The following is a 27,592-nucleotide window of genomic DNA, read 5'->3' on the forward strand; positions in this document are numbered from 1 at the left end:
CCCAACCTGATGTTTAAAATGTATCAGGTCTCATTTTAGGTTTTATATCTCTCTAGGAAGGATGACCCAGTTTAAAAAAAAAAAAAAAAAAAAAAAAAGGCTTTCTCGTTCTAGTGCTTGCCCTCCCAGATCCTTTGTCGGCCTTAGCAGCCGAAAGAATGCAAACCCATTTATATTTATGCAAATTTTTGCAGCAGATTTAAAGGAGGAGGGGGAGTATGTGTTTATTAAAAACCTTTCTAAATATCAAATTTTCCATTACAGCTCCACTTATTTGCAAGGTAGAAATGATGATGAAAATCTGCATGTAAATTAAAAGTGCAATTAAACCACTCCAAAATATAAATATTTTACCAAGGCTCTTACATTTTTAAAATGCCGAAGCAAAAGTACATCACAGGAGGTCTGATTTACACAGATTCATGAAATGTCTGAAGCCAGTCTCCATGCTAGACAAATGTCGATTTGCAACACCACTAGTGAAACGGTTAGACAAGATCCATATAAATCAATTGGTTTTAAAAAATTGAAAATATTTACCAACCTCATAAAGTGCAGCAGTGCTTAAATCCAGCAAATTGAGGCATACAAGGTAGAAATGGAAATGAAAAAAGGTCCAAAAAATGATTTCTTTTTGTCTATCTGGTTTTTTGTATTTTAAATATTCAGAAACCAGCAGAGACTCTGTCGGCCATTTTGGCTTGAACTAACTCTCTCGCTCACTCTCCCTCTTGCTCTCTCTCTCCCCCTCTGTCTCTAAAGGAAGCAGCTTTTTGTGACCTTCAAATAGAGGCGGATCATGTGACTTTGGGTAGCTTTGTCAATCAGGAAAGGGGAGGGAGCTGGTGGTGGTGGTGAAACTGCCTTAAAGGGAAAGCAGCCCTTTTCCATTCACTTTCATTTGTGAAATGGTGTTATCTCATATTCTCCGCCTACAGATATTGCATGTGAAAGTGGCAATGGCATAAGGGTAACAGATGAACAAAATATAAAAACCTTCATTGGTTTATAGAAATATGCTCAGTTGCTAACGATCCTTGCAGATCCTGGATCTTGGCTTGCTTGTTACAGTTATTCTTTAGCAGTTTAGGCCAGCACAGGCTGGCAAACTGCTCTTTAGAAGGGGGATTAAACAAAGCTTTACACAAACAAGAGACGTTAGTTTTGAAAGACTAAGGTGAAATAGAGAGCACAACTGACCTCTACTGAGCTCCTAAAAGGCATAGAAAAAAACAAAGCATTTTTAAAAAAAGAACAAAGTATACACTGTGAATGTTGATTCAGAGAGGTTAAGTGACACCCCAATACACACAGCCAGACAACAGCAGAACAGGGACTGAATTCCCAATTCTGAATTCTACATTTATTGGTTTGTGTGTATGTGTGTGTGTGCATGCACGTGTGTTTGGTAAGTCCTTCCCCAAGCCCCAAACAACAACTATGCAACAGTGACAGCAAACTGAGTTCCTCTAAGAGAGAGCAGGTCTGAGTCATCTTTAATTCTCACCCCCACACCTGAGGAAGCAGCTCTGCAGCTGACAGAGAGTAGGTACTAAATTAAAAACCTACCTGGTTTCCATCACTCTAAACCTCTCCTCTCCATATGCATCTTGATTCTTACCTGCCTAACAAGCCCATACTGGGTTTGCAGCTGCACTCTGCAGCTAACATACTGTGTAACCTCAGTTAGTAGGCAAGTCCCTTTACCTCCCTGAGCCTTAGTTTCTGCATCTGTAGACTGTGAGGACTAGTCTCAGCATCTGTGGTTTCTTTCAGTTCTAAAACTCTGTACTTGGTTGGCTTCTTTCTTTTAGCAGTTCTGTTATTCCTAAACTTGTTATCTCAAAAGTTACGTGAAAGCCTTCCTTGACCTCCTAGTCTAGACGGGGTCTTCCTGTTAAACTCTTCAATAACATCCTTTACTACTTCTTCATAGCACTGATTATAATTGCAATTAATTATTTGTGCAAGAATTTAGTTAATGTTGGTCTTCCCCATTAGACTATAAACTATATCAAGCAAACGCCATGGCTTCCTTCACTGCTGTGTGAGGTCACTCACTGAACCCCACATGGTAGGTGAATGAATGAATGAATTACATGGATCCCCACAACGGGCACTGCCTTTTCGGATGTGCCAGACTGAAGAGGAGGAAATCTGCCACCCAAATATAAGGAATTTATGAAGTGAAAGTCATATCATTTCCAGAAATGCTCTTCCACCCACCTGTTTTGAGGACTGCTTCAGGAAAAAAGGTAACTAAAATGGTAGAAAACAGGCAAAGACTATCAGATTCCATTTATTTCTATAAACCAAAAAAGGTCAGATCCCACAGTGAGTTTCTCCCAAGCAAACTACACTGTTGGATTATAATCTGACAGACCAGTGAGCAGAGAATTGATGGATTCTCCAAGACCAATTTTCCTCGAAAAGAAACCTAGGAATACTTCTGAATCCCATACGTTTGTCATTCTTGCTTCTGGGTCTTTACTCAGTCTCCTTCCTTCACTTTTTCCACTCATTAGCTCCAGAAGAACAGGAAAGGAGATATTTCAGGGCAGGCAGAGGCCAATGCCTAGACGATCAGGCAGCTTGAATATCTGTGGTGTAAAATGCTGCCACTGTCTTTGCTCAGCACTAAGCGGAGTAGGAGCCAGGACCGAGACTGACAATTGAGATGTAGGCAAAAGCAGGAAACTCCTAGGATGGAAATTTTGAATATTTAGTCTATTTTTATCCTTTCAATACCTTCCAGATGAGTTACGGAAAGCTTACTTACGAGGAACATGTGCAGTATGTTAAAATGCATGGAGACTGTACAGCCGCCTTGTTCTAATTTGTGACAGACACGATCTCTTTATGAAACTGAATTTTAAGTCTTTCTTTCTCCATTGAAGAGTATTTTACAAATGTTCATATGTGTTGCTTTGTAAGTGCTAAATAACAGGGTGTCTAAAAAGTCGGAAAACATAAGCATTTAATTCAACCGTTCATCTAAATGAAATAAGTATAATAAATTCATTATTTTCCCTATGTTTCCAGATATTTTGGATGCAGTGATGTATTTAATGTACTTTTTTCATATTAACATTAGACACTATTTTAGAATTACATTATAAGGTAAAGATACAAAATATTTTTTTAAATCAATTATTATTTTTTTCAAATAAATAAACCAGAACTTACACATTCAAATAAGTGTCATCTTTCATAGCTGGCACCTTTGGAGTCTATATACATCACTAATCAAAATATTTTTGTTAGAGAACTAGATTGAAAAATAATGATCTGAGCATTCAAATAAAAGAATCCAGAAAAAGAGCAACAAAATAAATCCAAAGGAGAAATTAATAATGATAAAAGCATAAATATAAAGCAATAACCAAACAAGAGCTTACGGGATCAATAAAAGCAAAATATTTTTTGTCTTGAAAAATTAAATTAAAAAGTAGATAATCCTCTGGGAAATCTAGTTTAAAAAAGAGAGAAGTCATAAATAAACATTAGGGCTAAGAAAGGGGACATCATAACCACAGATTTGGAAGAAAATTTTTTAATTGTAAGAGAATTACACATAACCTTACGTAAATAAACTTGAAGTTTAAATAAAATGGATGATAGTAAAGGAAAATGCAAATCTCCAAAACAAACTCAAGAAAAGTTAGGAAAAACAAAAACAACAAAAACATAGCAGAAATCTGTCAGATATCCAAAGAAACAGCCACTAAAAATACAGCAGACCAAAATGGTTTTTCTGGGTGAATTCTACCAAGACTTTACTATTGTTCCATAACTTGGGGGTATAAAAGGTAAAGTTTACTTATTTCTTTGATAGGGCTCACATATTGCTGATACTCGAACTAAGATGGTGCAAAAAACAGAAAACTGTAGACCAATCTGACTTGTGACAACAGATACCAAAAATCCTAAGTAAAATGTAAGCACATAGAATTCACCAGCTTTAAGAGAGTAATTCAGTATGGCCATGAAAGGTTTATAGCAAGCATTAGGATGGTTCAAAATGACAAAATCTAATAACATAACTCATTTGTGCAACAAATATGTACTGACTACCTTCTACATGCAACTCTGCTAAGTGCTGGGGATTCAGGAGTGAACTAGACAGCTGAGGTCCACATGGAGCCAAAATCCTCATGGGAGAAGTAAAAGGCAGAGAAGAAAATAGTTCAATGAGATACAGGCTAACTGGGAGAGGCTCACTTTACATCAGGTGGTTAGGGAAGGCTTTACTTGGGATGGACATTTATGCTGAGTAGAAAAGCAAACCTAAAGGCCCCAAGATGAACAACTGCTCGATGGGTCCAGGACACAGAAGGGATAATCAGAAAGCTAGGATACATGAATGCGGGGATAGGATGATCCTGAAGGGGTAGAAAGGAGTCATGTCACGCATAGAATCTTGCAGGCCACAGAAAGGATTTTATTTTAGGAACAGCAGAAAGTCACAGGAAAGTGAACAAGACTACCTTATCCATTTGTCAAGCGTCACCTAACACCTAGGGTTTACAAGTTTTTCAGGAGCCCAGGAAAATGTTTGGGACCTGAAAAAATACATTCATAAAGGTCCAAACTACAAAAAGAAATCTGTAGCTATAAAAATAATAAATGTTTAAACGTCAACATGTAACAATCTATGAATTGTTAAATTTAATATTTAAAAATTTCATTACGTTTGAACACAATCCTTACTTTGCAAAAATCCCCAAATACGCATAACTAAGAAACCTTAATTGCAAATTAAATTGGTTGGTACCAAAGGATTTCAGAAGTAAAGTTATAAAAATTATTTTAAAATAAGATAGCAAAATAAAAATAAATAAAACCATATTATTTAATATGGGATGCAGGTACCTTTTTTCTTATATTTTGAGATGAAATTTCCAAATCCTAAAAAAAAAAAAAAAAAAAAATAGCCCAGGACCCATGGATGTCTGTCTTACAACCACTTTGGAAAAGACAAGATCAGATTTATGTTGTTAAAAGCTTATGCTGTCTGCTATATTGAGAATAACTACAGAAGATCAAGAGCAGAAGAAGGGAAACAAGACAGAAAGTGATTATGGCCATCAAGGTAAGGGGTAGTAGCTTGGACCAGGTAAGGTGGTGGAGGTGGAGAAAAGTATACAGGTTCAATTCTATCTGGGAGATTCTATTTGGTTGTTGTAAAGAATGCAATCCGTGACCATGAAATATAGTAAGACCAATCAATTCATTAAAAAATAAAGACTCCAAACTCTGGACTCGCCATGTATTCATGCAGTCAATAATCACTTTTTGAGCACCTGCCATGTATCAGATGCTACGCTAGGACCAGGTTGGGAGGTGGGTACCAAAATGATTACGAACACCTTAACAGAGAGACATTTCAACATGTAATTAAAATACAGGATGGGAAGTGCCCCAAAGAACGTATAAGTAGAGATACAAAATGGTTTAGCTATGGGAATACAAAGAGTAAGCTACTGGCGCAGTCAGAAAAGATTTCACAGGAGAGATGAGATTTTGTACCAGTCTTAAAGAAGGAGTAGAAGTTTACCACGTAAGCAACATAAGAAAGGCAAAGGTTTTTTCTAAGCCTCTCCAACTTCACTACGACCAAACCACCGCAACTAGGGCTGACAAGAATATGTAAATGTAAGACTCAAGTGTTGCCCATACTCTAAGAGCCCACAAAGTTAGGAGGAGGAAACAGTAGCCAAAACTACAAGGAAATCTCCAATGCAACTAACCTGAATCCAGTAAACTTGGAAATGAGAATGCTAGCAGACCTTTAGAGGACATTAAAAAAGGGAAAAAGCACCACAAATTCTTTAGAACCAAACTTCAGATATCGAATTTGCTTTTGGAGGAGGCCTTCTTGACACTCCAGACTGAGCCCAGAGCCCTCCTCTGTGCTCCCTGGCACCCCTGTGCATACCTCTAGGGTAGTACCTTCATATCCTATTATTATTGTTACTGGTTTACCTTGGTACCTCCCCTTCTAAACAGTGAGATTCTTAAGGGAAGGGCATGCAGATTTTATTTCTGGGCATAGCACACAAGGAATTGAACAAATGGTTGCTGAATGAATGAACAAACAAATAAGCCAAAGAATGAATGAGTGCATGAATATGTAGGTACCTATAGGATATAAAAGAAGACACCACTGAAAATCCTATAATTGGGAGGTAAAACATATACAGGAGACAGTTTAACAAGAAGGTTAAGATAAATTGTTAACTGTATGGTTTCATCTTCAGAGACTCAGGAGCTAGAAAAGGCAAATACTGTACAGCTTAGCTGAGCTGGGCTTAAAAGAAGGACCTGACCAGAATGGTCAAAACAGAAATGGCTTCACTGCAAAGCTAATGAAGCTTAAGCTGCAGAGCACCTCACTCTCATGGGCCCCTCCCAAGGGCCTTGGAGGAGCCCTAAGAATATGTCCAAATTACCCCTTATTTTGATGAAATTTGCAAAAGCAAGATATTTTATCACAACTTGTTAAGACAACAGTCTCTTTCCATTCTTTCCATCCCAACTCCCTGCCCCCCTCCAATCATATCATGGCTCCCCTTGTGGCAATGGTGTTAAAGGGGCTGCAGGCATTTTGAGGATCCACCAAGGGAAACTCAGGTTGGAGATACGTTTAGTTTGGGTTTAGTGGATACATGTTTGTGATTCTCAGCCACTTCCATGTATGGTTAAGTTATTGCTAACCATTCTGTATGAACAGCAGCTGCTGGGCCTCGCCCTTTATCATGACAGAAATGTGCAGGGCCAGATCATATCATGATATAAATACATTAATTCAGAGTATTTCAGATTAAGTCAACACACTAGAAAAACTGAAGACTTGCATACTTAGAGTGTATATCAAGCTGAGGCACTTGATAGAGGTTTTCCCAAAGTTGGTAACAACCTTACAAATTTATAGGATGTTATCAGTAACAAGTTGTGAGGCTAAAATGAACTTTTCTAATCTATCTGTAATAAAAACCATATTTTGGTCAACAATAGTAGAGGAAATGCTGAATTCTCCCTATGTTCCGGTTTGCTAATGCTGCCATTATGCAAAATACCAGAAATGGACTGGCTTTTATAAAGGGGGTTTATTTGGTTACAAATTTACAGTCTGAAGGCCATGAAAATGTCCAAATTAGGGCATCAACATGTGTACATCTGCACTTAAGGAAGGCCAATGGCATCCAGAAAACCTTTGTTAGCTGGGAAGGCAGGTAGCTGTCTTCTGCTGACCCTGGGTTGTGTTTCAGCTCCTCTCTCAGCTCCTGCGCATTCTTCAAAATGTTACTCTTGCGGCATTTTGTCTTCTCTTAGCTTCTCCAGAGCAAACACTGGGCTAGCATCTCCAAAGTGTCATCAAAAGTCTGCTTTCAACAGCCAACTCCAAAATGTCTCTCGTAGCTGCTCCGAGATCCTTTTGTTTGTGAGCTCTTTTATAGGACTCCAGTAATTAAATCAAGACCCACCCTGAATGGGCGGGGTCCATATCTCCATGGAAATAATTCAATCAAATGTCTCATCCACAGTTGACTGAGTCATATCTCCATGAAAACAATCAAAGGATTCCAACCCAATCAACACTAATACGTCTGCCCCTACAAGACTGCATCAAAGCACATATCGTTTTGGGGGACATAATACATCCAAACCAGCACATTCCACCCCCTGGAGCCTAAAATGACACGATCTTTCCATATAAAATACATTCATCCCATACACAATATCACAAAAACTTAAATCATTTCAGTAACAATAGGTAAGTACAAGATCCCATCAAAATCAGTTACAGGTGTGGTCTGTCCTAAGGAAAAATATCCCTCTAGCTGTGGACATGTGAAACTTAGAACAAGTTATCTGCTGCCTATATAGAAAGGAGGGACAGTCACAGGATAATCATTCCCATTGCTGTAAGGAGAAACTGAAAGGAAAACAGGGTTCATAGGACCAAAACAGTTCCTAAAACCCACAGGGCAAACTTCATTAGATTTCAAAGTCTGAGAGTCATTTACAAAATGATGTTTTATCCTTGGGGCTTGAGAGAGCAGGAGTCCAACACTTTCTAAAGGCTTATGCAGAAGCCCTTTTCTCTCCAAATGCTGGGGTGAGTGTTCCAACATATTCACACATTGAGGAGACCACCTTCTCGGCTCCACCCTCCTCAAACATCAGGGCGGCACCTGGACTCTCTTCCACTCAGAAAAGTTGGGTGGTGGTCAGGCTCTCCCCAATTCCTGGGGAATGTGCTCCACCCTCTCTGAGGCCTGGTGTGGCAGCACACTTCTGAGCATCTAGGAGGAAGGCCCACCCTCTGCCTCCGGGGCAAATTCACCCTTTCCATTGTCCATGGGTTGTTCTGCTCTACTTGTCTGAGATTTCTTGATTCCAGGCCTCAATTTCCATGGTTCTATCTTTGAAGAAATTTTTCCTTCAATTTGTTCCTTCTCCGACCCCTCCAGTCCAGACCAGCAGTGGTTCTGTCTACACAGATCTCACAAAAATTTTGTAGGCTTGGCATTCAGTTTACAAAGGTCAAAACCATCACACGATAGGACTTTACACAAATCCTTTCTGGGTAACTCCATCTCCAATCCTGGCTTGTACTGAAATGGTGGTCAGGTTCCATGTTTGGTTAAATCCTCACGAGAGGCTGTAGCCTCTGGGGTCTCACTTTCTGGAAGCGCAGAATTTTCCAAACTATCAGTTTCTGGTTTCTTTGTACCCAAGAGTTCAATTCTCAGCTTATCTCTGTCCTGTTGCATTTTACTATAAGCTGCAAGGAGAAGCCAGGCTATATCCTCCACACATAGTCTGGACATATCCTCAGCTAAGTATCCCAGCTCATTGCTTTCAAATTCTGCCTTCCATCCAACATCAGGACACAATTTTGCCAAATTCTCTGCCACTTTGAAACAAGGATCCCCTTTCTTCCAGTTGGCAATGACACATTCACTCTGCTCAAGGCCTCATCAGAAGTATCTTTAGAGTCCATATTTCCACAGTCTCTTCAAAGCAATCTAGGCCTTTTCTATCAAGCTACTCACAATTCTTCCATAATCTTCCCCTTATTCATTTAAAAAAGCCATTCCGACATGTTTGGTATTTGCAAACTCAGCAGCACGCCACTTCTCTGGTACCAAAATCTGTTCCGGTTTGCTAATGCTGCCATTATGCAAATTACCAAAAATGGATTGGTTTTTATACAGGGGGTTTATTTGGTTACAAAGTTCTAGTCCTAAAGCCATAAGAGTGTCCAAACAAAGGCATCAACAATAGGGTACCTTCACTGAAGGACACTGATAGCGTCCAGACACTGGGAAGGCACGGACACATGACTGGCATCTGCTCTGGGGTCCTGGTTTCAAAATGGCTTTCTCCCAGGACATTTCTCTCTAGGCATATGGGGGTGTTCTCTTAGTTTTTCCTGGGCAAATTCTGGACTAGCAAAAGTCTACTTTCAATGGCCATCTCCAAAATCTCTCTCTTGGCTGCAGCACTGAGCTAATTCTGTCTGAGCTCTTATAGGGCTCCAGCTTTTATAGGACCCACGCTGAACAGGTGGGGCCACACATCCATGGAAATAATCCAATCAGAGTTACCACCTACAGTTGGGTGGGTCACATCTCCATGGAAACAACTCAAGCCAAAGGTTCCAACCAAATCAAGACTTGCATCAAAGAACAAGTTTGCATCAAAGAACATGGCATTTTGGGAGACACAATACATCTAAACAGGCACACCATATATTCACCTTTTGGAAAATATCTCAGAAATCACTGTAATCTCGAGGTGACCAAAGAATATACAGCCAAAAAAATGTAGGGAAAAAAAGACGTTTCATAAAGATGTTTTAGGCAATGAATTAAAATATTTTTCAGTTTTTTAAAAGTTGCCATATTTGTGTGATTTCTTTCCTCATTGTAAATAAATACCCACTTTTGTACTTGATTTTGTATTTGAAATTCATTTCCTTTTTCTTAACAGGCATTCCCCCAAAAAACCTAGATTTGCTTCTAGTCAGAAAGGAGGGTCTCCTCATCTGAACAATGGCATGCAAGGGAGAAGGAAACCAGATATGCATAGAAGTCCTTAAGGTGAGTTACTGAGCAGAAGCAAGAAGTTCCTTTAAATAGTAGTGAAAATATGCATAGATAGGCTAAAGGCTCCTATGGAGGTCCTTAAAAGAAAAGAAAAAGTTCAGACTTGGATACAAAGGCATTTTCTACAAAATAGGCAATAACTGACAATTGGCTCACAGGTGCCAATTGTTAAAGAATAGTGATAAAATCAAGTCTGTTGGAACATATTGAAGAAAGCACTGATTATAAGGTCAACATGCCCTGTTATCTTTTCACTGATCTTCCTACCTCAGATTTCGGATCTTCAAAGTGAATGCCTAAAAGAGGGATTCTTAAAAGTCAATGAGAATTTATTGACAGCTACATTCATTCAGTATGTATTTATTGGCACTTTCTATGTACCAGGCACTTTTCTAAAATCTGTCTTTGTACAGCGCAGGAGCTAGCATAAAGCCTTAATTGACCTTTCACTGCCTGCCACTACCTTGCAGCACTCCCTTCTTTTCCCCCTCTACTTCAATGCCATTTCCTTAGATCACACAGATCCTCAATGGAAAAGGAAACCCAGGCAGAGCACTAGGTATGGAACCTGTATCCATACCCTCAGTGATGATAAAGTTTGGAGAAATAAAAATTAGCTGCTTGTGCTGGTCTGGATGTATTATGTCCCCCAAAATGCCATTATCTTTGATGCGGTCTTGTGTAGGCAGGAAACTTAATGGTGTTGATTGGGTTGGAGACTTTTGATTGGATGTTTCCATGGAGATGTGATCACTCAACTGTGGGTGAGATCTTTCATTGGATAATTTCCATGGAGGTGTGGCTCCACCCATTCAGCATGGGCCTTGATTAGTTTACTAGAGCACTATATAAGCTTAGACAGAAGGAACAAGCTTGCTACAGCCAAGAGGGACACCTTGAAGAATGCACAGGAGCTGAGAGGGGAGTTGCAGATGAGAGACAGTTTGAAGACGGCCATTGAAAACAGACTCTTGCTCTGGAGAAGCTAAGAAAGAACAAATGCCCCAAGAGCAACTGAGAGTGACATTTTGAAGAGGAGCTGTGGCCTACAGAAGAACATCCTGGGAAAAAGCCATTTTGAAACCAGAACTTGGAGCAGACGCCAGCCACATGCCTTTCCAGCTAACAGAAGTTTCTGGACACCATTAGCCATACTCCAGTGAAGGTACCCAATTGTTGGTGCGTTTACCTTGGACATTTTATGGCCTTAGGACTGTAACTGTGTAACCAAATAAACCCCCTTTATAAAAGCCAATCCATTTCTGGTGTTTTGCATTCCGGCAGCATTAGCAAACAAGAACACTCCTCTTCATGACACCATTGAATATTCTTGATGTTGGACATGTATTTCTTTAACTATATATACATAATGCTGAGAATTTCAAAGCATTTCATGGCTACAAGATAGAATAATAACTCCAAAAAAGAAGCCTTAAAACACTAATATCAAGGAACAGAATAAATACATATTGCATTTTAAGTAATATTTTTCCATAAAGGCATATTCTTTGTCCATAGGTAAAATATAAACAAGATATTTATTAAATAACTGCAATATTCCGAGGACTGTATGATTTCCCTAATCATTGTTGTTTAAAATTCACTACCTTAGCCTATAAGAAAAAGGAACACAAACAGTTTGCAGTCATTTTTAATTGTGAAATACGTGTCTCTTGAAATTACTCTTGATGTAATTCATTCATGGCTCAGACATCCAAGAGAAACCTCACAAAAAAGAATTCAGAACTTATTTATTATGATTCTGAGACACTTGGGAAATGCCAACATATTTAGAGAATCCATCTTTTTAAGGAAGTTCAATGCAAATTAGGAAATTTATTAGCAACTGAAAGTTTCCCAAAAATCTAGCACAAAGTGTTTATGGTTTTATTAAAATTACCAGCAGCAAAAATTCCATGAACATAAACTATCACTTACTGAACCTTTTTGTGGCATTTTCAGAATACTAATTAACTTGAAAATAAAACTCATTTCCTCTCTCTGAAAAATAATCTGGCAAGATAATACAGAAAACCTAAGTATTCTTCTAATGTCAAGTTTACGAAAGTTCAATTTGGTACTTCTTAACAAGCTTATTTCAACATATTTTAATGATTCAAAAAAAAAAAAAAGAAGAAGAAGAAGAAGAACCTGGTGAAAACCTAATGATAGAGAGCACAAAACAAAATACTGAAAAACTTTCCCATGGAAAATATCAAAGTTTGTGTTTTGAGGATTAAAAAATTTTTCATTTTGTATTTAGGAAATTGCCAGAGAGCTACAACCAAAAGTTTTAAACAAACACACAAAACAACGGCTTCCAAAGAGCTTAACGTTACGTTGTATAGTTCAATATGGAAGAAGGAATATATTAATAAAAGGACTCCTTAATGGAGAGAGTTGGGGATTAGAATAAACTTTTAAAAGTTGTACTGCAGGGAGAACCTAAAATGGCGGCTAGGTGAGACAGGGCAAAAAGACACCTCTGTGAAAAATACTAGATAAAAACCAGAAAGTGACCCAGAACACCAGTCCCAGCGATGCACCAGCCAGACAAGGTCTGCTGAATCCATAGGGACTATGCATTTTGTGAAACCGGGAGTCTGCATTCTGAAATGAGTGAGTGAGTCGGCTGAAAGTCCCTCGGCCGCACTGCAGTGTGGGAAAATGGTGGGTCAGCATTTGGAGACAGACTAGTTCTTTAAAAAAAAAAAAAAAAAGCCCAGGAGCAGCTGCCGATATGACCAGGAGAGCCGCGCAGTGAAGCATGGATGGAGCAGGCTGGGCTAACGCATCGGTGTCTGGTGTGGAGGATACCCCTCCCCACACCTGCTGCTGGTTGTCTTGGGGCCAGGGGAGCAAAGGGGAGCCAAAAGGAGAAAAAAACCGCATGACTTGCAGCCATCTCTGGCGGGCAGGGGACACTCCTGCCCAGGGCCAGGCCCACAGCCCAGAGACGCACCAGGAAACCCAGTGTGATGGGGAATCTTTCCTGCAGCCCTGTGCACATGCCACATTATTGGCTGTGGACAGTGGCCTTTAATACACCCACGGCTGACTGTCCCGGAGCTAGGACGGCGGAGCTGTGAGAAAAGGGGGAAGTTAACGCATCCCATTCAACCGTCTTTGAAGCAGGCTGGGAACACCCCTGACGTCCCAGCGGCCCAGGGCTTCCCTGGAGGCCAGCGCACACTTGTGACGTGGCGCAGCCCTCCCTCAGCAGAGGTCCTGGAGGAGCACAGCAGGGAAGGGGAACCAGCTCAGAAATCCCAGGGAACCTACGCCAATACCAAGGACTTATGGGTCAGTGTCAGAGATGGTCTGTGGCGAGACTGAAATGAGGGCTAAGACTCTTGGAACAGCCTTGAATCTCCGGAAACACCTGGGAGGTCTGATTATTAAAGCTGCTCCCCCTCCCTAACTGCTCAGACACATGGCCCTCATTCAGGACAGACAGCACCAACACACCCAAATTTAGCGCACCAGTTGAACCCCACGGGAATCAGATCCCTGCGAACCGCAGGGACAAGGTTGGGGAAAACTGACTTGAGGGGAATAGGTGATTCACAGATGCCATCTGCTGGTTAGTTAGAGAAAGTGTACGCCACCAAGCTGCAGTTCCGACAAATTACAGATCAAGTAAAGCAAATGCCAAGAGGCCAAAAACAACAGAAAATCTTAAAGCATATGATAAAACCAGATGATATGGAGAACCCAAACCCAAACACCCAGATCAAAAGATCAGAAAACACACAGTACTTGGCACAATTAATCAAAGAACTACAGTCGACAAGAGCATGGCACAGGATATAAAGGACATGAAGAAGAGCATGGCACAGGATATAAAGGACATGAAGAAGATAGAAGATCCAAGATGGCGGCATAGAGAGGAGTGGAAGCTAAGTAGTCCCCCTGGAACAATTTAAAAAAAAACAGAAACAACTAATAAATAATCTGGAATAACTGCAGGGGGACAAACGTGACTGTCCACTCATCACACACTAACCTGAATTGGGAGGACTGCCCAAGATCACAGCATAAAATCTGTAATTAAGAACTGCGGATCCAAATCGGGCGACCCCTCCCCCACAGCCCGAGCTACAAAGCCTTGAGGTGCCAGAGAGAAGCATTCTCTCAGCAAGCAAATATAGCTCAGCTGAGCTCCAACTGGGGTTTTAATTAGCAAATGTAAACTGCTCACTACGAGGTACGAATCCCCAACAAGTAGACAGAGGCTTTGGGTGATGACTGACCTTGGAGAGCCGGAGGGTCGCCTTGGACTAGCTCTGTTCCTTTTTCAACTCAGTGGAGAAAGCCTCGGCCATTTTAAGTTCCCAGTTCTGTGACCCAGACAGGGATGTGGCACAGGCAGAGAGAGACCACTGAAATGCTAATGACCTCCCCCAAGGGACTATCTTCTCTAAGAGGAAAGGGGTGGGACCCAGCTCTACTACCTGCCTTTCATTCAGAACTTACACCAGTCAAGAATTATAGGCTAATCTTTGCATCAGGCAGAGAGCGCCCCTGCATGGTCCGGCAGCACGGGACTTCCCTTGAGGGACGACGCACACTAGTGACGTATCACAGCCTTCCCTCAGCAGAGATCCTGGAAGATCATAGCTGAGAAGGGCGGCCCGCACGGAAAACCCAGGGACGCTACGTCAATGCTGATGGTTTGTGGGTCAGCGAAAGAAAATCTGGGGCAAAACTGAAATGAAGGCTTAGACTCTTGTAACAGCCTTGAATCTCCGGGAACACCAGGGAGGTTTGAATATTAAAGCTACCCTGCCTCCCTGACCACCCAGACACTCGCACCACGTTCAAGGCAGACAGCTCCAACAACAAACTCAAACTGAGTTCACCAGCTGAACCCCATAAAAATAATTTCCCCACACACCACAGAGACAGAGTTGGGGAGAACTGACTTGAGGGGTACAGGTGACTCGCAGATGCCATCTGCTGGTTAGTTGGAAAAAGTAGACGCCACCAACTTGTATTTCTGAAAAATTAGATTGGTATTTTTTTTTTTTACAACTTGAAAGAACCCTATCAAGCAAAGCAAATGCCAAGAGGCCAAAGACAACAGAAAATCTTAATGCATATGATAAAACCAGATGATATGGAGAACCCAATCCCAAACACCCAAATCAAAATATCAGAAGAGACACAGTACTTGGCACAATTAATCAAACAATTACAATCGAGGAACGACAACATGGCACAGGATATAAAAGACATGAAGAAGGCCATGAAGCAGGATAAAAGGGACATAAAGAAGACCCTAGAAGAGCATAAAGAAAAAATTGCAAGATTAAATAAAAAAATAGAAGATCTTATGGAAATAAAAGAAATTGTTGGCCAAATTAAAAAGACTCTGGATACTCATAATACAAGATTAGAGGAAGATGAACAAAGACTCAGTGTCCTAGAGGTCCACAGAACAGAAAATGAAAGAACAAAAGAAAGAATGGAGAAAAAAATCGAAAAAATCAAAAAGGATCTCAGGGATACAACAGATAAAATAAAACGTCCAAATTTAAGACTCATTGGTGTCCCAAAAAGGGAAGAGAAGGGTAAAGGTCTAGAAAGAGTATTCAAAGAAATTGTTGGGGGAAAACTTCCCCAACCTTCTACACAATATAAATACACAAAGCATAAATGTCCAGGGAACTCCAAATAGAATAAATCCAAATTAACCCACTCCAAGACATATTCTGATCAGACAGTCAAATACTGAAGAGAGGAAGCAAGCTCTGAAAGCAGCAAGACAAAAGCAATTCACCACATACAAAGGAAACAACATAAGACTAAGTAGTGACTACTCAGCGGCCACCATGGAGGCCAGAAGGCAGTGGCATGACATACTTAAAATTCTGAGAGAGAAAAATTTCCAACCAAGAATACTTTATCCAGCAAAACTCTCCTTCAAATTTGAGGGAGAGCTTAAATTTTTCACAGACACACAAATACGGAGAGAGTTTGCCAATAAAAGACCTAACCTACTTCAGATACTGAAGGGAGACCTACCAACAGAGAAACAAAGAAAGGAGAAAGAGATATAGAGAATTTTAACAGACTTATATAGAACCTTACATTCCAAATCACCAGGACACTCATTTTTCTCTAGTGATCACTGATCTTTTTCCAGAATGGACCATGTGCTGGGACATAAAACAAGCCTCAATAAATTAAAAAAAAAAAAAAAAAAAAAACACAGTTGAACATATTCAAAGCACAATCTCTGACCACAATGGAATACAAATAGAAGTCAATAATTTTTGAATTGTAACTCCACTATTTACTTCCTACATGATATAAAACACACAAACTCTAATGACAAATCAGCGGTTTTGAACTCAATGTAAAATACGTAATTTTAGACAAGAACTATATATAAAGGTGGGGGAATGGAGGAGTATAGGTACATAGTTTGTGTCCTATTGAAATTAAGTTGGTATCAAAGAAAAACAAGATTGTTATGGGTTTAAGAGTCTAATTTTAAGCCCCACAGTAAACACAAAGAAATTATCAGAGAATATGACCATAGAGATGAAAAGTAGAGTATGGGTTAAGAGAAATGGGGGAAGGGGCAATGGGGAGTTAAGAAATGAGTGTAGGGTTGCTGTTTGAGGTGAAGAGAAATTTCTAGTAATGGATGGTGGGAAGGCAATAGCATTACAACATCCTAAATGTGATTAATCCCACTAATGGAATGCTAGGGAAGGGGTGAATGGGAAGATTTAGGCTGTATATATGTTTCCACAATTGAGGAAAAAAAAAAAAAGTCTGAGTAGATGACAATTGAATGCCAAGGATGACCCTGGATGGGATCTGAGGATGGAGGACAGGAGGCTCAAAGGGGCACAGCTGAGAAATCAGGAAAAGGAAATATAGAATGTAAGCTTTGTATCATTGTTGAATCTCCTGTACTTCTTAGCTGCGCTTAATGGGATTGCATAAAAGAATGTTCTTGTTCATGGGAATTGTATATGTGAATTATAGTGTTTGTGCAAGGATGTGTGCAGCTAGCTCTCATATGTTCAGAAGACAGAGCAATAGATGATGGATGTTAGATAGGGAGAGATGGAGGGAGGGAGGGAAAGAAATAGCGGTGTGACAACATGTTAAAGTTAGTGGATCAGGGTATCGGGGGGGGAGTTAAGGAATGTGTATGGGGTTTGTATTGTTTTTGCAACTGTTCCTATAACTTTGAATTTATTTCAAAATAAAATGTTAAAAAAAAGACATAAAGAAGACCCTAGAAGAGCATAAAGAAGAAATTGCGAGAGTAAATAAAAAAATAGAAGATCTTATGGAAATTAAAGAAACTGTAGGCCAAGTTAAAAAGACTCTGGATACTCATAATACAAGATTAGAGGAAGCTGAACAACAACTCAGCCTCCTTGAGGACCATTGAACAGAAAATGAAAGAACAAAAGAAAGAATGGGGAAAGAGATCGAAAAAATCGAAATGGATCTCAGGGATATGATAGATAAAATAAAACGTCCAAATTTAAGACTTGAAATTGATCTCAGGGATATGATAGATAAAATAAAACATCCAAATTTAAGACTCATTGGTGTCCCAAAAGGGGAAGAGAAGGGTAAAGGTCTAGAAAGAGCATTCAAAGAAATTGTTGGGGAAAACTTCCCCAACCTTCTACACAATATAAATACACAAAGCATAAATGCCCAGCGAACTCCAAATAGAATAAATCCAAATAATGCCATTCCAAGACATATTCTGATCAGACTGTCAAACACTGAAGAGAAAGAGCAAGTTCTGAAAGCAGCAAGAGAAAAGCAATTCACCACATACAAAGGAAACAACATAAGACTATGTAGTGACTACTCAGCGGCCACCATGGAGGCGAGAAGGCAATGGTATGACATATTTAAAATTCTGAGAGAGAAAAATTTCCAACCAAGAATACTTTATCCAGCAAAACTCTCCTTCAAATTTGAGGGAGAGCTTAAATTTTTCACAGACAAACAAATGCTGAGAGATTTTGCTAATAAAAGACCTACCCTACTTCAGATACTAAAGAGAGCCCTACCGACAGAGAAACAAAGGAAGAAGAGAGAGATATAGAGAATTTTAACAGACATATATAGAATATTACATCCCAGGTCACCGGGACACACATTCTTCTCTAGTGATCACAGATCTTTCTCCAGAATGGACAGTATGCTGGGACATAAAAACAAGCCTCAATTAAAAAAAAAAAAAGGAATTTGTTCAAAGCACATTCTCTGACCACCATGGAATACAAATAAAGTCAATAACCACCAGAGACTTGAAGAAGTCACAAACACCTGGAGGGTAAAAATGAGGGGGAGATGAAAACATTCCTGGATAATCAAAAGCTGAGGGACTTCAGCACCAGTAGATCAATCCTATAAGAAATACTAAAGGGAGCTGAGCAGGCTGAAAGGAAGGGACACTAAACAATTGACTGAAACTACATGAAGAAATAAAGGTTTCCAGTAAAGATCACATGGTAAATATAAATACCAATACTACTGCATTTTTGATTTGTAACTCCACTATTTACTTCCTACAGGATCTAAAATACATAAACTGTAATGATAAATCAGTGGTTTTGGACTCAAAGTAAAATATGTAATTTTCGACAAGAACTACATAAAGGTGGGGGAATAATGGAGTACAGGACCATAGTTTATGTGTCATGCTGAAGTTAAGTTGGTATCAAAGAAAAACAAGATTGTTATAGATTTAAGATGTTAAATTTAAGCCCCACGGTAAACACAAAGAAAGTATCAGAGACTATGACCATAGAGATGAAAAGTAGAGTATGGGTTACAAGAAGTGGGGAAGGGGCAATGGGGTGTTAAGAAATGAGTGTAGGGTTTCTGTTTGGGGTGAAGGGAAACTTCTAGAAATGGATGGTGAGAAGGTGATAGCATTGCAACATTCTAAATGTGATTAATCTCACTAATGGAATGCTGGGGAGGGGTGGAATGGGAAGATTTAGGCTGTATATATGTTTCCACAATTGAAAAAAACAGACAGTCTAAATAGATGACAATTAAATGCCAAGGATGATCCTGGATGGGATCTGAAGACGGAGGAGACGAGGCTCAAAGGGACACAGATGGGACACAGGAAAAAAAAAAAAGGAAATATAGAATGCAAGCTTTGTATCAATGTTGAATTTCTTGAACTTCTTAGCTGTGCTTAATGAGATTGCATAAAAGAATGTTCTTGTCCATGGGAAAGGTATATGTGAATTATATTGTTTGTTCAAAGATATGTGCAGTTCCTCTCATATGTTCAGAGGACAGAGCAATAGATGATGGATGAGAGACAGGGAGGGAGGGAGGGAGGGAGAGAGGAAGGGAAAGAAAGAAATGGTGGTGTGACAGGATGTTAAAGGTGGTGGATCAGGGTATCGGGGGAGGGGGGTCGGGGTATGCTGGAGTTCTATGTATGGGGTTTGTACTGTTTTTACAACTGTTCCTGTAAGTTTGAATTTATTTCAAAATAAAATTGATTAAACAAAAAAAGTTGTACTGCATTAAAAAATGAATCCAAGGAAGATACAGATATAGGTTAAGGAGTTAGAATAAGAACAGCAATAAATATAAGATAAAGAAGGGCAAACTGTCAGGACTTCAGAAAGATCTGTATTTTAATTATAATTAATAATTCAGAAGAATAAAAATGCATTTTATGAATAGACATTTAAGTTGGGAAGAATAAAATCAGAAAGAATTTAGTCAAGACATGAGAATTAAAACATTTGAAAAAACAGTACCTCAAGCACAAAAGCATATTATACCCCAAAGGGGTATGAAGAACAGTGCTGACTCAGTAAATTTTATTCTTCCCTCTGAATCATCAATATAAAACTGTCCTCAACATTTCAATTTCCTTACAGGTCTCCCATGCTAGGTGCGAACAGACCCTACCCTAGAGAGTATTATCAAACAAGACAGTACCCTAAGGGAATAGAAATATGAAATACAGGAATAGATACAATTAATTCTATCAACAATTCCTAAAAAGGGGATACTGTCTATAAAATACATTATGAACTGACAGTTATTTTTAAGAACAAACTTTTGTAAAATGAACCAAAAGAATTAAGAAATTCAATAAACAAAAATTTACTAGAAAAACTGAAGAATTTTATCAGGTTAAAGAAAAATTAAGTATCTTTTGAGAATGAGTCAATTTTCGAGTGGAGATTTAAAGCTTATACTTGTTTTTAAGTTATATACACATTAAAAAAAAAAAAAAAGGAAACAGACAAAAATGAAGACAGGGCCAAACTCATCTCATTGTGACACCCAAGCTAATATTTAGCTTCAAAATCATTTATAACAAATGGCCTGCACACAAATATCTAGATAATTATGTGTATCATAAATAAGACCTACATAAACAAAACTAAATCTAAAGCCTGCCTGGGTAGAAACATTTTATCTGAAATAAGCCTTCAATAAAAGCATGGTCAAACACAATCTATGAACAAGTACCTGCTTATGCTGCTTTTTGAAGAGCTATAATAGTTTTTATATTTACCCCTGCATCATATGATTAAAGCTGTGTAATTTTAATGTAGTAATTATATGGCAATAAACTTAACCTGTCTGATTTGCTACAGTAGCTCTTAAAGGCATATTCTCAGGAAAATGATTACATTAGATATACTAATAGTAAATAAGCTTATTAAAAGGCAACAATATTGAAACAATATATACGTAGTATTTAAAGTTATACGTAGTATTTAAAGTTTAAATTTTATTTACCCACACTAGAATTCAGCATAACTGATCTAAATATTAACAGTTTAGCACAGGAATTTCTTAATATTAAAAGTCAATTAATAAAGAGAGTTTAATAGGTCTCTTAGTTACCTTAATCAGTTACCTTAATCAGTCTATCAACACAATTTAGTTCCATTGAAATAAACATCAAGGAAATAATTTAATCAAGACTTCTAGAAACTATGGTTAAAATACTAAATTAAGTAACAAGAGAAGTGGCACACATCAGCTAATAAAAATAATTTTAGTTCTAATCCTTAGAAGAATTTGCTTTATGACCTTGGGCAAGTTATATTACCATCCTACACTCCACTTGCCTAACAGCAAATCAGGCTATTCATACAGGCTAACACTAATTAACAAGAGCCATTTTGGAAATCAATTTGGAAAAAAATGTAGTCAAATCTCGGCCTCATACTATACAAAAAATAAGTACCAGTTCAATTAAAGGTCAAAATATAAAAAGTGAAGCAGAAAAATCAAGAATATTGCATCATGTTAAGGTAGGGAAGACTTCTCTAACCACAAAAAACATGGAAGCCATAAAGGCTAATAGATTTTACTATTTAACACTTTTATAAACGCAATTTTACTGAGATATATTCACATACCATAAAATCATCCAAAGTGTACAACCACTTGTTTGCAGTATCATCATATAATTGTGCATTCAGCACCAAAATCAATTTTCTTGAACATTTTCATTACTCCAAGAAATAAAAAAATAAATAAATAAAGTAGACTAGAACACCCAAATCATCTCATACTCCTTTTCCCCTCCTATTTTTCATTTACTTTTTGTCCACCTTTTTTCTACTCATCTGTCCATACAATGGATAAAGGAAGTGGGAGCCACAAGGTTTTTACAATCACATAGTCATCCCATATAAGCTATACAGTTATACGATCATCATCAACAATCAAGGATACTGGAAAGTAGTTCAACAGTTTCAGGTATTTCCTTCCAGCTATTCTAATACACTAAAAACTACAAAGGGTTATCTATTTCATGCATAAGAATAACCTCCAGAATGACCTCTCGACTCCATTTGAAATCTCTCAGCCACTGAAACTTTACTTTGTTTCATTTCTCTTCCCCTTTTCTTCTCAATCCCACCAGGCTGGGTCCCAGACTCATCCCTGGGAGTCATGTCCCACATAGTGGGGGAGGGCAGTGAGCTTACCTGCAGTGTTGGCTTAGAGAGGCCACATCTGAGCAATGAAAGACATTCTCTGGGGGTGACTCTTAGGCACAATTATGTGTAGGCTTAACCTCTCTTTTGCAGCAACAAGCTTAATAATGGCAAGCCCCAAGATCAAGTGATTGGCCTACTATGATGGTAGTCCCCAGTGCTTGTGAGAATATCAGTAATTCCCCAGGTGGGGAAGTTTAATATTTCCAATTTTAACCCAGTCCCTCAAGGGGGCTTTGCAAACACTTTTAACTTTCTGCCCAAACTACTCTGGGATGTATTTGGGTTTCATACTAACCTGTACAAACTAACTAGATCTCACAACCTATTCAAAGTTCCATATAATTATGGTGTTTGAGTAAACTGACCATACAAGTTACGTTATACAGTATGCTACAGAAAATACAGATTTTCCACCAAATAAACATCTCTACCTTTTTCTCACACAGAAGTCGAAGTTTTAAAACACAGTCAATGTCATCCTTTTCCCTTTAGTCTGGCCTACCTTAGTCCTAACCAAGTCCATTTTGTTCATATCTCTAATTAAAGTCTGATCTCTTTTCCAGCTTCTTTAACATTTGCCATATGGGGCAATGCTGACATTCATAGCCACCGAACTCTGGCTATGAGTCTTAGGTACCACACAGACACCCAAAATTTGAGGGACCAACCAGGTTATACACAAAGAGCTCAGCATCTCAGAATTTAGAAATAACCATTACAACTCAGGAATAGATGTGACTGCTGTTAAGAATTTACAATCTAGGAACCTTTACCATAAGTCTTCTGCTAATAACCTATGCTCTCAGATTCAATTCTCAGAGTTTGCACATTATAGTTAGTTCGTATTAGTGAGGCATTATAATGTTTGTCTTTTTGATTCTGGTTTATTTCACTCAACATACTGTCATCAACGTCCATTCACCTAGCTGCATACCTCAACAACTTCATTTCTTCTTGCCGCCACTCAATATCCCATTGTAGGTGTACACCACAGTTCACATTCCGTTTATAGGTCGATGTACCCTTACGTCACCTGCATCCATTGCGAATCATGAATACGGCCACCATAATCACCAGTGTGCAATGTCCATTCATGTCCCTGCTCTAAGTTCTTCCAAGTATATACCCAATAATGGGATTACAGGACCATATGGCAACTCCATAGTTAGCTTCCTGTGGAACCACCACACTGCCCCCCAGATGGGCTGCCCCATTCCACTTCCCTACCAACAGTGAATAGGTACATCCCTCTCTCTACATTTTCTCCAGCACTTGCATCCTTCTGCTTATTTTTTAAACAGTTTTATTCACACACCATACAATCCATTCTAACACCACCAATGATTCCCAGTATAATCACATAATTATGCATTCACCACCACGATCTATATGTGGACATTTATATTTCTTCTGCAAAGAAAGAGAAAAAGGAGAAAAAAAGGAGGAATAAAAATATAAAAGACGAAAAACTAAAAAAATATACAATGAAAAGGTCAGACAACACCACCACCACCAAAAATCCAATATCAGACCCTTATAGCCCCATTATATAGACATATAGCTTTGGTATTTTGCCTTTGTTACAATTAAAGGAAGCATCTTACAATGTTACCATTAACTATAGACTCTAGTTTGCACTGATTGGATTTTTTCCCCAATATCATCCAATTTTCAAACCTTGCAATGTTGACATTCCTTTGTTCTCCCCCTTTTAAAAACAAACATTCTTATATTTGTACATTTAGTCACCATCATTGACCACCACTCTCAGTTTTGCTAAATTATACAATCCCAGTCTTTATCTTCTGTCTTTCCTTCTGGTGTCATACATGCCTCTAGCCTTCCACTTTCAACCATACTCACTCATCTCTGTTCAGAGTCCTTACAATTTTGTGCTACCATCACAGAGTATCAGGCTATCCATTTCTGGATCTATATAATCAATCCTGTTGAACCTCATGTACTCCTCCAGCATCAAATGCCCATTTTCTAACTTCTTTCTATCTCTTAACCTGTGTTCTCAACTTTTAACTCTCAAATTTTGCTCATCAATGTTAGTTCATATTAATCAGTCCATAAAGTATCTGTCCTTCTGTTTCTGGCTAATTTCACTCAATATATTGTCTACTATCTACCATTTTGTCTTTTGGATTTTATATGTCATATCTTACTTTTATTTTTTTCCCCTCTCTCTCTTTTTACTCTGATAGTCTTCATTTCTACTCTCTTTCTCCAAACCTCTCTCTTCTGTTTTTTCCTACCATCCTTTGGTGCTTCCTTTAGTATTTCTTGTAGAGCAGATCTCTTGTTCACAAACTCTTGTGTCTGCCTGAAAATATTTTAAACTCTCCCTCATTTTTGAAGGACAGTTTTGCCAGATATAGAATTCTTGGTTGACAGTATTCTCTTTCAGTATCTTAAATATGTCACTGCCTTCTCACCTCCATGGTTTCTACTGAGAAATCCACACATAGTCTTACCAAGCTTCCTTTGTATGTGGTGGATCACTTTTCTCTTGCTGCTTTTAGAATTCTCTCTTTGTCTTTGATATTTGATAATCTGATTATTATGTGCCTTGGAGTAGGTCTATTCATATCTATTCTGTTTGGGGTACGCTGCACTTCCTGGATCTGTAATTTTATGTCTTTCCTAAGAGATGGGAAATTTTCAGTGATTATTTCCTGTATTATTCTTTCTGCTCCTTTTTCCTTCTCTTCTCTTTCTGGGACACCCATGACATGTATATTTGCATGCTTCATGTTGTCATTCAATTCCCTGAGACCCTGCTCATATTTTTCCATTTTTCCCCCATCTGTTCTTTTGTGTATAGGATTTTAGATGTTCTGTCCTCTTGTTCCTGAATCCTTTTTTCTGCCTCTTCAAATCTGCTGTTGCATGTCTCCAGTGTTTTTCCATCTCTTCTATTGTGCCTTTCATTCCCATAAGTTCTGCAAATTGTTTTTTCAAACTTTCAAGTTCCTCCTTATGCTTGCCCAATGTCATCTTTATATCTTTCATCTCTTTTGCCATATCTTCTCTCAACTTGCTGATTTGCTTTTTGAATTGATTTAGCATATTTGTTTGAAGATCTTTAATTATTTGTTTCAACTCCTATATCTCAATTGAGGTGTAAGTTTGATCCTTTGACTGGGCCATATCTTTGCTTTTTCTAGTGTGATTCATATTTTTTTTGTTGTCTAGGTGTATGGTTTCTTTGATTATCCCAATCATATTTTCCCAGACCATATAGGCCCAGGTCTCAGGAAAAGCATGTAATCACTATCAGGTTTCCCTGAGGATGAGACTCAGAAAGTTGTCAGACTTCCCTGTGAGGCCTCTAGATGCTGTGCTTTTCCTATACTGCCCAGCAGGTGGTGCTTGTCAGCCAGTAGCTCCCCACTGGTTTAACGAGGTATGTTGCCTTTAATTCTCAGTAGACCCTGTCCCAGCCAGGGACTGAGAATGTCAGAAGCCAGGCTTAAGCTGTTTCTGTTTGTTTTTTTACCCCAGGCCCTAGGGTCTGAGTTGTCTGAGGGAGAGCTGCCACTTCCCCCTTTTCTTTGGGAAGATAAGCCCTTTAGGGATTTATCTCCTATACTTGACTTCTTTCTTTGATTTTCTGACTGTCTTAACTCCACCCTTGCCTGGGTCACCACTGACAACTGAAAATGCCTGAGGCTTTCTCTAACAAGCTACTTAGAATGAGAGGAAAAAAAGGGAAAAAGAAAGAAATCCCCTTTTCAGACCCAGTACCCAGCCCCCGAGTTACCAGTCAAGAACTGGACTTGGTGCCCAGTTCTGTGTTCCCCTTTTTTGGGGGACACAGACCTTTTCCACTATTCTGAGCTCAGCCTATTCCAAAAGCCTCTTTTTTTTTTTTTTTTTTTTTTTTCCATTTATATATGTATTTCTTTTCTTCAGCCCTGCCTCCTGTCTGCCAGGAGAAATCTCCGGGTTCCTTTCCTGCTTGCTCCAGGTTTATCTGTGCTCATAGCTTGTATTTAGTGGTCCAAATTCATTCATTAAAACCACAACTGGAGCTTGATTGAGCTACTTTCCCTTTCTCCTAGTAGACTGCTTCTTTTTCCCACAGGGAAGTCTTCCAACTCAGCCTGCCATGCCAGAGGGAGAGTGGTGCCAGCTCCATAGTTTGGGGAGCTTTACTCACAGTTCTATGCTGCAATCTCAGCTTTTCCACTCATTCCAGACTGGTGTACAATGTGTGTCCATTCACAGATGTACCCCAACAGTTGTTCCAGACTATCTACTAGTTGTTCCTGGCTATATACTAGTTGTTCCAAGAGGACTAACTAAATTCCACACCTCCCTATGCCACCATCTTGCCCCACCACTACATAACATTTTAAAAGGTTTATTAGTATGAAAGATACCCCAGTGCTAACAGATAAAGACTGGAAGAAAATATCTAAAACACTTCAACCAACAAAGTTTGTGTGTGTGTGTGTTTATAATATCTAAAGGGCCCTTACAAAGATATAAAAACAAATAAGCCAATGGAAAAATGGGAACAATATGTAAATAGGTGATTCAAAAAAATTCTATACTTATTTCTGCTTTATTGCTTCAATATACAATAGCGGACCAGGCCCAGGGGGAAAAAACAGAATTAATCTGTCAGAAGGCTTGACAGTGTGTAACTTGTGAAAACAAAATGAGGGAGAATGGCAAGGATACAACACATGATGTTTCAAGACCAGTGGGGCTGTCTGAAACTCTCTTTTAAAAGTACAGTTTGTATTACATAAAACTTCTGGGAGAATCTACCTCAGCAATGTTTCCTGATTACCTAAAGAAGCTGATTCAGGATAGGGGTTACCTACTAGAGCAGGTTTTTCAAGATAAAGACTGGTTTATTTGGGAAACATATACCCGCTAGAGAACAGACCTTTCATCTATGTTTTAAAAATAGGTTTAATGTCATTTTCATTGTTTTTCCCCAACTCCCTCTTTGTCAATGAGACTTTGATCTTGACAACTGAAGTTTTGCTAACCACAGTACTTTTCAGGAAAATAGCATCCAAGGTTGACAAAGGATTTGGGTTCCAGAGACTCATGTGATAAAACACTCTGGTGAGAAATACTGGGTTCAAATTCTAACAGCCATTTCAAGCTACATTAACATGGGCAAGTTACCTAACCTCTCTGATGCCTGAGTAAATTGGAAACAAAATATTGTTAATGAGAGGAAATAACACTAACAAAGCATACAAGCAAAGTACCTTGTGCACATAAGCAACAAAAGAAAAAACAGATAAATAAGACTACATTAAAATTAAAAACTTCTGTATGCTTATTAAGAAAGGAAAAAGACAATTTACAGAATGGCAGAAACCATACATCTGCTAAAAGCTTAATATCCAGAACACATAAAGGACTCCTACAACTTAAGAACAAAGAGACAAATAACTCAATTTAAAAATGAGCAAAGGGACTGTGGTTCAGGGACCATAACAATAAACATTG

The 27,592-nt window shown here is 38.7% G+C and overlaps 1 protein-coding gene across 5 annotated transcripts in view; it reads right to left on the reverse strand.

Moving 5' to 3' along the window:
• Window positions 1-27,592, reverse strand: part of TNRC6B (trinucleotide repeat containing adaptor 6B) — a 315,110-nt gene that overhangs the window by 120,719 nt on the left and 166,799 nt on the right. The window contains exon 1 of one of the 5 annotated variants that reach the window (XM_037846117.1): window positions 545-3,017. The exons of the other annotated variants lie outside the window; for them this stretch is intronic. Coding sequence (XP_037702045.1) covers window positions 545-549 — 5 coding nt within the window. The 5' untranslated portion in view covers window positions 550-3,017. Of the gene's footprint in view, window positions 1-544; window positions 3,018-27,592 lie in introns of those variants that run through there. 5 annotated transcript variants of the gene reach the window in all.

The sequence above is a fragment of the Choloepus didactylus genome, chromosome 8 (genome assembly GCF_015220235.1).
Source record: "Choloepus didactylus isolate mChoDid1 chromosome 8, mChoDid1.pri, whole genome shotgun sequence".
Taxonomy (NCBI): Eukaryota; Metazoa; Chordata; class Mammalia; order Pilosa; family Megalonychidae; genus Choloepus; species Choloepus didactylus.